The 13,386-nt window shown below is 42.1% G+C and overlaps 1 protein-coding gene across 2 annotated transcripts in view; it reads right to left on the reverse strand.

Annotated features, from left to right (window-relative positions):
- TLCD4 (TLC domain containing 4) overlaps nucleotides 1–12,658 on the reverse strand; it is a 50,131-nt gene extending 37,473 nt beyond the window's left edge. The window contains exons 1-2 of one of the 2 annotated variants that reach the window (XM_073356988.2): nucleotides 12,416–12,658; nucleotides 63–228 (exon numbers count right to left, since the gene is read on the reverse strand). In XM_073356988.2, the coding sequence (XP_073213089.1) occupies nucleotides 63–217 (155 nt within the window). In that variant the 5' untranslated portion in view covers nucleotides 218–228; nucleotides 12,416–12,658. Of the gene's footprint in view, nucleotides 1–62; nucleotides 229–2,445; nucleotides 3,569–12,415 lie in introns of those variants that run through there. The other variant, XM_073356990.2, reaches the window with a different exon arrangement.
- Nucleotides 12,659–13,386: the final 728 nt, after the last annotated feature.

The following is a 13,386-nucleotide window of genomic DNA, read 5'->3' on the forward strand; positions in this document are numbered from 1 at the left end:
GCTTAAAAACTGCTAAATTTCTGAATCAATTCATCATTTGTATTTCATTTTAAACACTTTACCTTGAATTCCATTCAATCTTCCTTTTTTGGCTGAGATTATTAAAAGCAGGAGTTATTCTTGTTGATGCCCAAGAACTTAGAACATGGAACAGAAGCTGAAATATGGTAAAACTGGCAACAGCAATGCCAGTAATCAGTGCGTTGAAGGTAGCCATTATTCTTCAGCCTGTTAATTGGAATGGCAGAATTATTGTCTCAGTCCAGACATTGATTAAACTATTTTGTTTAAGTAGCTGCAAAAAGAATTTTCAGCCTCCAAGATAGTATTTTAAGTAGAAACAAAAATAAAATATAGTGCTACACAGAACACAATAACCTTCAGATGTAAAACAGTGATATATTAAGCAGCCATTTGAGTTGCCCTATTAAATAGTGAAAGGTGCAGACTGAACACAGAGGGGAAAGGGGAGGAGAGGTGGGGAAGAAGTGCAAACAATGTTTTGGACATTCTTAGATATTTTCTAGACAGACATTGCAGACAAAGGCTCCAGTTATGAAACTATTATTTCAGAACCATTCGACTTCAATAGAAGTTACAGGGATTTGCAAAACTAAATTCCCATACACCATGGTGGGGGAGGGGGGGAAGAGGGAGAAGAAAACACACCCCCCCCCCAACTAGATGTTCCATACTGAACTCCATTTACATTCCTGTATCCCAAAAATAATCCAACCCTTTCACAAGGGAAGCCAAACAAAAGACAGGATAACTCATAGTAATTAAAGGATTTAAATACGTTCAAAGGCAATATTCAACTGTCTTAAGAGACCAGTGCATAGAAATAGCTTTTAAGTGTATTTTGAAGACCTTAAGTCTAATTAAGACACAGCTGCTTAACCAAGACTGACTAATATTTCACACATGGTAATAATGGTCTAACAGTCAGCATCTTTTTCTAGAATGTCCTAGGAATCTTTTTTTTAAGAATAGAAAGGGGGGGGTGGAGGGAGAAGAAAATGCCCACACCACCTTCTCTCTGTTCCCCTGGAGCTGGCAATAGCCAATTGGAATTATTTGCATACACTCCAGCTGCAGTCAGTGTGTTAGGTGTACATATACTAACTGGTGGAAGCAGTAGTTGGGCCTGTTTGCTGAATGTGTGAAATACTTTGAGGTGCGTGACAGAGCTCTGATCATGCATGAAGAGATCTGTATCTTGCTCCTTTATGTGAAGACTGGGAAGAGGTGCATACTTCAGCAGGCATTATGAATAATTTCTATGCAGAATTATGTAAGTTATTACAAGAGGTATCGTCAGCAGTGAGGTGGAATATGAAATGATTCTTACGATGGCTAAGTAGAGTGTAGGTTGAGATGTTATCCTGTGTAAGAGGTATAAAAGGCTGTGAAGCAATTCTTAAATTGTACATGTGTGGTATTCTTTCTGGGGAGTTGACCAAGTGTGTGAGCCTATGCCAAGATCTGGAACCTCCTGAATTTTATAGTGCCACAGGCCAGCATGAGGTATTGCTCAAAGAGAATAGAGGGAAGGTGGCATAGACAACTTTTAAACAAACCTTTAATAGTGTTAGATGGAATCCTGTGGGTGAGAGTGAATGTGTTGTAAAAAAGAGGGGAAGAGAAACTGTGGGGTTTGCAGAATAAAGTTATTAACGGAGTATATTGGTACACTGCTAAAAGTCAGCAGAGTTAAGGTTGCATGGGCACCTTAACTGTACATTTCATGTTTCAGAAATTTGAGTTTTGCTCAACTAGCATTCTGCAAGGATATGACATACCACCAAGTAATCTTCACTCTGCATTAACGTAGTTTATTGACAAAGAATTTTAGCTTTTTGAACAGGCAAAGATAAGTTGTTGGTAGGAATTAATAGTCATTTAGGCAGTTGTACATATCAAGCCAGCAAGGCCTAACCACCCCAGCCACAAAGGCCCCACCAGCCCCGCTTTGACACATCCACAACCATACCACTGACCCATTCACTGCATTTCCCCCTCCAACCTGGCCCCCTTCCCACTACTGCACCCTGGCCCTCACAAACAAGCAGGGATACTCCCGGATATCCCAACATTTCTATTGCTGTTACTTCCCACCTCTAACCTCTACCCCCAACAGCATGGCTCCCCTGGAGTACTGGAGGGAAGATCTGTTCTAGTGGACTGGCATTCCTGGCCATGTTTCAGAAGAATTGGAAGGTGAAGTGCTGGGCACTGCCACACAAGAGATAAAACTGTCTGTATTTAGGAACAAAAACCTTATGTCTGAGAAAAAGATCCTCTGATCCCAGTCCAACGGATGTACCTTATCTCCAAGAAACAGCGAGGCGACAGAGCTTGTAATGTTTCTATGGCAAACAGTACACATTTTCCAGTCATCCATGAACCCTCCAATTTCCCAATTAATGTTCTTCCAACACTTACTACTAGCTTTCACATTGCCCCGTAGTCATTAGTCAGATGCTCAGATAGAGGGAAAAAAACTTTCACAGCTCTCAGACACCAATCTCTGATGTGGTCCAAATCTTTTCATACTTTGTCCGACATGTACACCAGGAATATGGTCCAGATCATTTCCATCCAAGTAAACCACCACAATGTCCAACAGATCACCACCTCTTCATCACCAGCTAGATGCTATAGAGTGGGCAAGACTTGATGCCGACACAAGCCATCTCTCTCCACCAAAATCAGCAATCCCCTGTTATGGTGTACTCCTTGCTCTCATTCAAACTTCTGCAACATCATGATCCAGGAATCGCCCAGAATCTATGCAGTAGGAAGCCTGGCAGCACGCACATTTATTCACCCTCAGAAGTCCAGGTGCCTGTGCTTCAGTTCCAAGCTTCCATGCTATGTGTCTTGGAGAGGAAAAACAAAAAACCCCCCCACACAGATCTGCCCCAAGATCAGAAAGTAGCCACTTGCTGCCCTTGACCCTGCCCCTCCCCGGGGCTAGTAAAATACAGGTTTTCCCAAACAACCAGTTCAAGGCTTGCCTACCACCCATCCTCATTTCCTGCCCTTCTCTGCAGCCACAACTCCTCTCCCTGTCCCCATTCTTTTGTCTGTCATACACAGATATTTGTCTCTGGCTTTTCCCCAGCCAACAAAAATTTTGGTTAGACTATTCTGCTGTCTTCACAGTCAACCTCCCCACAAAATAAACACACATGATATAATAGACAACTTGCAGCAAGCCACATGAGTTGTTAAGCCTTTATTGCACAGCTATACAAAGGCCTGAACTAGAAACATCAGTGGCAGGTTGTTCACCGGGGGAAATTGCATTGGCACATTCCCTTGTACTTCCAAGGGAAGCATGAAATGGCTCTGTAGAAACCCTCTTGTTTTTTTTCTTGACTGGAGCATTTGCACTGTAATCCTTCCAGACTGCACATCTGTGCAAGTGAAAAAATTCTTTAAAAACCATTCACAGGTGGATCCCCCAGAGACTTAGTGAGTGCCATGCACTGCCCTGGGTTTAAAATAAACCCCACACACACACACTAACCAACTGAGTTTGGCCTAGATCACAGCAATAGTTTGATCTCATCCAGTCATTAGTGCCTTTCAGTTTAACAGTACAACACAAGGCAGAAGGAGGAAAACTTTGGGGGCGGGGTGGGGGGAGGAGGGGGAATGCCTTTAACTCAGGAATCCAAATGACCCCATACTTGGATCACTAATGATACCCTGCACCCTGAGGCACACCAAATTTTAAAGCAATCGCTTGGATTTTAGAGCGCTTACAGGAGTCAAGCTTTAAAGCACATAAAATGGTGAGAAGAGAAGCACTAGCCTTTTTTCTCCTGTATTTGTGCATGTGCACTATAAAAAAAGTACTTTCTTAAATATTGTTCTCAATTTGAGTAACCCAAAGATTTAGTGGGTGTCATGTGCTACCTTGGGTAAAATTCAACAGACATTTTGACCCCCAGATCTCTAGCTCTGCACAAAAATACTCACCTAGAAATTTTTTTGAAAAATGGCAATTTTGGCTGTTTGTATCTCCACAACCCCTAGATCAAGTGACCCCATATTTGGATCACTATTCTTACTCTGCATCCTCCTAAGGCACACCAAATTTCAAAGGAATCCAACTGAGCATGTTGATTTTGGAAGACTTCAAAAAGTCAAACTTTAGTGGTGCTGCTGCACCACTACATCTACACTTCAAACTGGGGTGTGATTCCCATCTTGAGGACACATCTGTCCTAACCCGATGGAGCTAGTGCGCTAAAAATAGAGTGTAGCCATAGCTGTGCAAGCAACAGGAGGGGTTACTCACCCAACATATCTATCCAAGACAGTAGGCACATATTAAGGGCAACTAGCCCACCGTGGTGCAGAGGCTACAGACCTATCACAGGTATGTCTCAGAGAGGGGAGTCTGATTCCCAGCTTGAAGTGTAGATGTACTTCATGATGTACAAAACAAGTCAAAATGTGAAGGAAATTGGTTCAGTAATTCTGAAGCTATGAGCAGTTGATTTTAAAGTGGAGTGCCCCAGTGATAGAGACTTCCCAATGTTCTAATGTAGTGATCCCCAAACTTTTTCCATTGAGCCCCTGCCCCTTACCCATAATGGAACCTGTCTGAGCTTCCCCCTTGGAAGCTGTGGTCAGGAGCAAAGCTGTGAGCCAAGGCTAGAGCTGCAGCTGGATCTGTGGCTGGGAGCAGGGCCGTGGCTGGGAGCCCGAGCTGCAGATGGGGGTGGGGGCAGGGCCAGGACAAGAGCAGTGCTCCCTCCCCACCCCCTGGACATTTCTCCAAGCTGCCTAAGGGGATACACCCCACAGTTAAAACAGTGGTGCCCAAATGCCTGTTCGCTCTCAGATGAGACACAAATAATCCTATTTATTTATTTCTAATTCAAATATGTTGACATATTTCAAAATATTATGAACCAATTTTCCTCAAACTTAATTTAGCCTTTATTAGAATAACCTTATCTCAGAGATGCTTTTTCCTATGTGGTACCCTCTATTGTAACAGTTACTGTACTTGCAGTGTAAGGGAGCATATTTGCATGCAGACAGCACCCCAAAGTATGTAACTTCTCCCAAATGGAAATGGCTCATGAAGTAATTTGTGAGTAAGTCAGGTTGTGTGTTTTTGGAGAAAAATGCATGCATGCAACAGCAACACTAGTTGCCTGTTTACTTTTTTCCAGTGCTAAAGAGACCCTTTGTTTTGTTTAAATGAACTTGCACTTGCGGTCATTTCTCTGGGGATTGCGCCAGGCCAAAAGGTTGTATAACTAGTACATTAAAAGTTGCTCTTCGATAGCACCACTGCTCAAACATTTACAGATATTAATGAATTAAGCCTCAGTACCCGGCAAGATTAGTGCCATTATCCCCATTTTGCAAATGAAGAAATAAAGGCTCAGAAAAGTTAAGTGCCTAGAATGCACTTGGATCCTGTGGCATAAATGTGGGTCTAGTAGTTGAGATGCCTGGGGCCAGATCTTCAATTGGTGTACCTGGGCACAGAGCCTTCAAAATAAAAGGAGCTATAACAGTTTTCACCAGCTGAAAATGTGGCCCTATGTTCTAATCCTGCTTCTGCGGTTGACTTGGTGAGGGGTCGGGGGGGGAGGGAGAGAAGGACATGACAATCATTTAATCTGTCTCAATTACTCCACCTGGAAAATGGGTGATAACATTTACAGGACTAGAAAAAAAATTCACCTGACATCTTAGCATGACCCCCCACACACACCCCATATATCCTGTCCCACCATGCTTCTCCAGAGTGATGCACCCAAAGTCATATCCTCTACAATATATAGAAATTAAACAGTTGTGTACTGTATTTAATTGTAACACTGCCAATCAACTTTCCATTCACACATTTTAAAATATGTAACTTACTACTAGGGCTGGTAGAGTAGCAGAAAATATATTTTTCTATTATTCAGTGCATTTTCACTGGTGTTCAAGTAATATAGTCACCATCTACACTGTTGGTAAAATACAAAAAACCAAATTTTTGGAATAAGTTATTTTATGAATACTAATGACAATGTACTTTTCAAATATTACTGAACAGGCACTTACTACTACTACCTTGCTTTTGTTGTACCTTCACTGTCTTGTATCCTTCATTCTTTCCTTTAAAATTTCTCATCTCTCCTACATTTTGTCACTGCTTTCCTGTTCCACTTCTCCATGCAGAAATCTCTTACTCCATGTTTATACTACTATGCAATTCACATCCATCGCCAGCCTTCAACACACAACCTTGCATGCATACCCACCCTAATATATATATATAGGGTTTCTACAGACACTCAAAAGAGCAAGGGTTCTCAAACTGGGGGTTGTGACCCCTCAGGGGGTCACTAGCTGCACCTTCCACTCCCAAACTCTGCTTTGCCTCCAGTATTTATAATAAATTTCAGTATAAAAAAGTGTTTAATTTATAAAGGGAGGGGTCACTCAGAGGCTTCCTGTGTAAAGGGGGTCACCAGTACAAAAGTTTGAGAACCACCGTAATAAAGGACTAAACCTACTAGCCAAAGTCATATATGAGATGCTTGTCTACACTGTCTAGGGGACAAAACCAAACTGAGGTGCAAAACAGGAGGGTGCTTAACTTTCATTGCCTTCTACCTGATGAATGTGAACCTTTTCAGCACCTTTTGCCGCTGCAAGTCAGAAGTTGGCTCTCTCTCTCTCACCACCCCCCAAAGCTCCCCATGTGCTGTGAAAGTTGGTGGAGAATCACTGCCCTTCTATACTCCAGAAACCTAGCTGCTGCAAAGGGGGGGGGGGGTGACTCAATGTATTATTCATCCTCTCCCCAGCCTCCATTTTGGGTCCTCCCCCGTAGTGAATAGTTTCAAGTGATTACCTAAGCTATTGCTCAGAGCTTTCCTCAAGAAGCCAGAGTGTAAAAATTGATCTCATTGTCAGTTTCACTGTTACCCATGGGGTTCTGAAAAGGAGAAATAAAACTCTAAAGATTCTGGTTGAGAGTTTTCAGCTCAGCATAATGGCTATAGGATTTGATTTTATTTTAAATTAAAGCTTAGATTCTCCAAAAGTTAGACACTCAAGAAAATTTCCTACGCATCCCAGGGGAGTGAATTTTTCAAGCACTAGATATTTGCTTACTTAATTAGGCCTCACAACCACTCTATGAAGTATTTGCAAGCTGCTATATACCTACAATGTATTAAGGTCAGTCTCTCCCAGCCCTATCGTAATTTCCCCAAAGAGCATTGTGGCTTCTGGGAAAACATCTACTCTTTTAGAAGATCCTAAACTTCCTAGAGCAGAGGTTCCCAAACTTTTTTTAAAATGTGCCTGTTTGGAGATTTGTGTCCCATGTGTGCCCCTGGTCCAGGTGACAAGGCTCCACAGTCTGAAAGTCTCTGTTCTACAGTGATTAATGTAAAGCACTTCATAACATTGGCAAGTCTTTGAATCTATTGAAAAATGTATATTTTGGCAATTTTTAATACACACTTTAAATTCTACTGAACAGGAAAAAATCAGTAGTGTTTATGGTACATTCAACACCCCCCATCTAAGTCTTAGATAAAGCAGAAACCAAAACAGCAAGTCATACTGTGCACTTTTTAAAAAATTGGTTGAGCACTACAGAACCATTTTTTTCTTAGTCTCTGACATCAACAAACAGTCTGAACAAAATCCAGGTAGCCACATGCTCAAATTTTCCTATTGAAACAAAATATTCAAAGTTTGTTTTTTTTTAAACAATCAGGAAAAGCTGAGTGGATTTGCTGACAACTACCTCCCTCTCCAAAAAAGGTCTATACCATCGGGCAAAGGATGAAGTATGGACAATTTCATACTGAAGTATTTGTTTGATGAACTTGTGAGCTTAAGGACATGCAAGTTTGTCTGTGCAGAACATCAATGTTCCAGAGCTCAGTTTTGAAGAATTAATACCCAAGAGAAAAAGTGAAACAATTTAACTCCTAACATACATGAAGTAAAGAAGCTGAATTACCTGCGGAAGCCAGTTTTCCAGAGAAAAGCAGCAAACACACTGTACATTTACAATAGCTTCTTCACTTTCAACTAGTACATTACAATAAATAGTTCTGCAGGGCCCATTCCTATTGATCTCATGTATGTAATAATATACTCCCAACTATTTATGCTGTGTTTTGTACAAATATTGATGTTGCACTTATTAATGGAGAAAATCCATTTTTGCTTACTTACTTTTTGTAGCACCAGACATGCATATAAAATCAAGGAAATCCCTGGTGCTATCTACTTATATGTAATATCTTGAAACAAACATTCATTGCAAGAGGATATTTAAGAAGTCTACAAAATAAACCCTCTTTCAAAACAGTCTCTAGAAGGAATTCTACCCCTGCCTCCAATCCCCCCCCCCCCCCATTCTGTAGCATGATTCTCACAGGTATTAGCCATCCAGAGCTCCTGCTGATTTTTAATAGAAATCATAGGTAAACACCATCACTGGGAAAAAAAATCAGGCCACATACAGTTGCTAAAAATCTGCACCTACATGAAAATTTTGCTTCCCTATGGCTACAGTCTGGTCTGTTAGAAAGCCACAAAGCAATTAACTGTGCAAAATTCTCCTCAGACTTTTTTTTTTTAAATGGACAAGAAATTCTTGTCTCGGTACAACCATTATTATAGAAAGGGGAAAGCAAGTAAGTTTTATTCTTGGTCTGGTAAGCATTCATGACAATTTTGCCAGACTGAGTTCAAGAGCTAGTTTTACATAGGTTCTCCCAAAAGACTTTTGTACATACTGAAATTAAAATCTAGGAGCTAACTTGGAATTCCACTTGAGCAAGCTGAAAACTCAAATTTTAACTCAATAAATTTTATTTTAACTCAAATAAAATAAAGGAGTTGAGTGTGTATGTACTTTCATAGAGCAGTTCAACCATAAAAATATTCATATGAGCAAAAATTTAATCTTTTAAGTGAGGGGGTTAAGTTAGCCCTAATTGTGTATCTTGTTTAATTTAGTAACTTTTACTAAACATGGCTTTTTAAACAGAGGATTATATTGACAAAGAGGACATAGGCGCTTCAATCCAACAAGTGCAACAGGCATCCACCACTTGCTACCATCTAATCTTGTAGGCACCTAAATTTTCTCTACTAGTGAAGTCTACTCAGTGCCTAAATTTCTGCCTATGCTCATGTGCAAAGCTGCCTAAGTCCTGGTGACACCAAGCTACTCAGCCCCTAACTCACTCCTAAGCCCTGGCACGATTTACAAACTAGGTGTTCCCCTGCTATCTGATAGGCATGCTCAGAACACAATGGACCTGCACAAAAGATAAGGAGGTGTAGATCTCCTATCTAATAGCTCCATGATGATGCTGTTAGTGTAGTATGACATACTGTTCAGAATCATTAATTATCTGATGTAATGCTTCCACTTAAGAAGCAATCAGTTGCATACATACAAAATGGGAAATGAGAGCCTAGGAAGGAATATTGCAAAAAGGGATCTGGGGGGTCATAGTGGATCACAAGATATTTATGAGACAACAGTGTAACTCTGTTGCAAAAAAAGAAAACATTCTGGAATGTATTCATAGGAGTGTTGTAAGCAAGATATGAGAAGTAATTCTTTCACTCTACTCCATGCTGATTAGGCCTCAGCTGGAATATTGTGTCCACTTCTGGGTGCTACATTTTAGGAAATTTGTGGACAAATTGGAGAAAGTCCAGAGAAGAGCAACAAAAATAATTAAAGGCAGGGCTTTGGAGCTGTGCTCTGGTTCCGCTCCAGCTCCAGGCAAAAACCTGCAGCTCCACTGCTCCGGAGCTGCTCCACGCTCCAGCTCTGGGCTCCGCTCCAAAGCCCTGATTAAAGATCTAGAAAACATGACCTATAAGGGAAGATTGAGAAAATTGGGTTTGGTTAGTCTGGAGAAGAGAAGACTGAGAGGGGACATGGTAACAATACATAAAAGGTTGTTAAAAGGAGGAAGGAGAAAAATTGTTCTCTTTAACCTGTGAGGGTAGAACAAGAAGCAATGGGCTTAAATTGCAGCAAGGGTAGTTTAGGTTGGACATCAGGAACAAACTTCCTAACAGGCACATTTGTTAATCACTGGAATAAATTGCCTAGGGAGATAAAAATCTCCCATGATGGAGATGCCACAAAGAGCAGGTTAGACAAACGTCTGTCAGGGATGGTCTAGAGAATACTTAGTCCTGCCATGAGTACAGGGGACTAGACTAGATCGGTGGTTCTCAACCAGGGATCTGTGTACCCTGGGGTACAGAGAGGTCTTCCAGGGGGGTACATCAACTCATCTAGGTATTTGCCTGGTTTTACAACAGGTTACATAGAAAGCACTAGCAAAGTCAGTACAAACTAAAATTTCATAGAGACAATGACTTGTTTATACTTCTCTATACACTGAAATGTAAATATTATTTACATTCCTATTAATATGATAAAAATGAGAATGTATGCAATTTTCTGTAATAATGTGCTGTGACACCTGTGTCTTTTTAGGTCTGATTTTGTAAGCAAGTAGTTTTTAAGCGAGGTGAAGCTTTGGGGTATGCAAGACAAATCAGACTCCTGAAAGAGTAATACAGTAAGAGTACAGTAATCTGAAAAGGTTGAGAGCCACTGGACTAGATGACTTCTCAAGGTCCCTTTCAGTCCTATGATTCTATGAACATTTTATTTTATAAACCGTCTTGCTTCAATCATCATAATAGCTGGACAAGTGACAACAGACTGGATAAAAATGTTCAAAACTTTTTTCCCCTAGTGAAAAATGCATATTTGGCTCAACTGAAACATTTTTCAAATTCATGTTGAATTCAAATTGTTTTGAATAAAAACACTGAAAAAGCTAAATGCTTTGCATCAACATTTTTGAAACAAAATGTTTCACTTTTCTAATTTGAAATTGCTTTTCCTTTCAAAAGTTTGGTTCAATTAAAAAAACCCTAAACTAAACATTTCATTTTGAGTCAAATGAAAGATTTGTAGGACCCTAAACAAAATCTGACATTTTCAGTTCCACAGCTGAATTAGAAAAAAAGCAAAAACAAAACAATAAGTAGTTATTTGCATAGCTCTAGATGATAAATACAGATTGCCCACAGCACAAGCAGCCTCCTTCCTGTTATAACTCAGTCATTCATTCCTAATGACAACTTGTATTCAAACAACTAAAATGCTTAAAAGCAATGTGTTTTGTACCCTGCTCTGAAACTGCAGAGATTAGTCATCCCCCTACCAAAAAACAAACTGCAAGGTGAATTACTTTTTGCAAATTATATCACTTATCAAAAAAAGCTTTTTTTCTTCAAAGCTTTCAGATACATCAAGAGTCTTTAGTAGGAAAGAGCTATTTTTAATAAAATTCCCACTTTTCCTCTCTAACTTAAAAAAACCAAAAAACATATGGGTACTGTTAGTTCAGGAAGATAAGTTTCTAAAAATCAGAAAGATTAATAAAACATTTCCTGAAATTTCAGTTTCGGAGTATTAGGTGGGTGGAGGAGAAGGGAGAAGAAAATAAATCAATTAAACCTATTTTGTAATTTGTTGAGATGCGAACATTTGCAATGTTCAACAATCAAACACTGCGATACTCGCTAGCAGAGAAAAGCCAGACAGTAAACAAACTGGAAATAAAATGTAATTACAAGTATTATTTCTTTGTCCAAGAGGACAGATATTCAAACACACCAAAAGTTAACATTACATTAGTATTTACAAAGTTCAGTTTAAATAACAAACAATCTAAGACGGGAAATAAGGACATCGGATTTTAAAACAGTATTTTGAACCTGAAAGTGTCCCTTTAAAAGCATTAGTTTCTTCAGTGCAGCATTTCAGGGAGGCTGGACCAGTTTCACAGCATTATAGCGGTAGCATATTGTAGAGACAGGACTTGATGCAATTTGACAGCAACCCCGCGGTTCTAGTGAGCAAAACCTGGAGCTGCAGTACCAGCTGTCTCCCCCAACTCCAGCTTTCATTTCCCCTCTCCCTGCTAGGACTACACAACCTCCCCTCCCCCGCGCCACCATTCCCACTGACCCGCTCCCTCCCGGGGCTGCACAGCCGCCCCCTTTCCCCATTAACCCTCGCCCTGCTGGGGCAGAACCCCCCGCCCCCTGTCCCGTTCACCCCAGACCCTCTGATACACTGCCCCGAGCCCTCGCTCCCGGCAGGCAGGCAGGGCGAGAGGATTAATGGGAACCTGCCCGCCGCCTGCCCCTCACACGGAGCGGGGCGCCCGGCCGCTCCCGGTTCCACAGCCCCTGAGTACCCCGCCCCGCCCCCACCCGAGGCGGGCCGGACGTTTCCCTGTGGCGAGCAGCCGGCGCTCCCTCCGGAAGGCTGCGGGCACTGCCCCACCCGAGCCCCGCGCACCCCTACCTGGGGTGGGAGGGCAGGCGGGGGCTAGTGTGGCCGCAGCACCTCCCCCATCCCTGCCGGGAGAGCCCTTCGCTGCTTGCCACACGCAGGATGCTCCGGGGGCAGCGGGTGGCGACAGCTCCGAGGGCTCCTCCGACAAGCCACTCACTGCGGGATCGGGTTACGGCAGCCTCGGCCTTAAAGGGGCCGAGCCTCCGCCACCTGCGAGGGATGCTGCTGCCCGTAAGTGCCGGGGCTGGGTGCACTGAGGTGGAGCTAGCGGCCTCCGCACGCACACGGTGCCCCGTGGGGATGGGGTCTGGGGGAGGTGGGCGGATCGAGCGCCCCGTCTCCACCCCGTGGAGATGGGATTCAGGATTTGGGGGGGCAAGTCGGGGTGACTGCCTCCTCGCCCACCCGCAGAGGCCCCTGATGCTAGGATGTGGGGGGCCTTCCCAGTTGGCTCCCAGCCTCCACCCTTCTGAGATTTCGAGACCCTAGGCACGAAGTATCGAATGTCTGATGTTTGGTTTTAAGGGCTGCTACGATACGAGATATTAACAGGACAGCACAAGAATTAACGTTTGAGATTTTAACTACAAAGCAGTCAGACACAGCTGAAGTTATAGGTTCCACAGCAAACAATTTAGTATCTTCCGTGCAGGACAAAGTGTGTGTATGTATAAACACACACACACCGGGGATATTCTAAAGAAACTCAGCCTTGATTTTCTGAAGTCTCAATTGTACCATTGCATTAAAATAAATGCAAAAGCTATCTAACGAGACAACGATCAAAATAAACGTAATCTACAAGAAATATGTAATAAAGCAAAAATAGGCGCAGCTCATAATATGTGCCTATCCAGATCTCAACTCCGGCACTTGGTTAAATAATTACTGTACCTAGGAATAGACAGTGGATGGAGACCAGCGCTCCATCTAGTTCAGTAACATGTCTTTGTCACGAATACCAGAGAGAAACACTACAA

Source organism: Lepidochelys kempii, chromosome 8, assembly GCF_965140285.1.
Source record: "Lepidochelys kempii isolate rLepKem1 chromosome 8, rLepKem1.hap1, whole genome shotgun sequence".
NCBI classification, from domain to species: Eukaryota; Metazoa; Chordata; order Testudines; family Cheloniidae; genus Lepidochelys; species Lepidochelys kempii.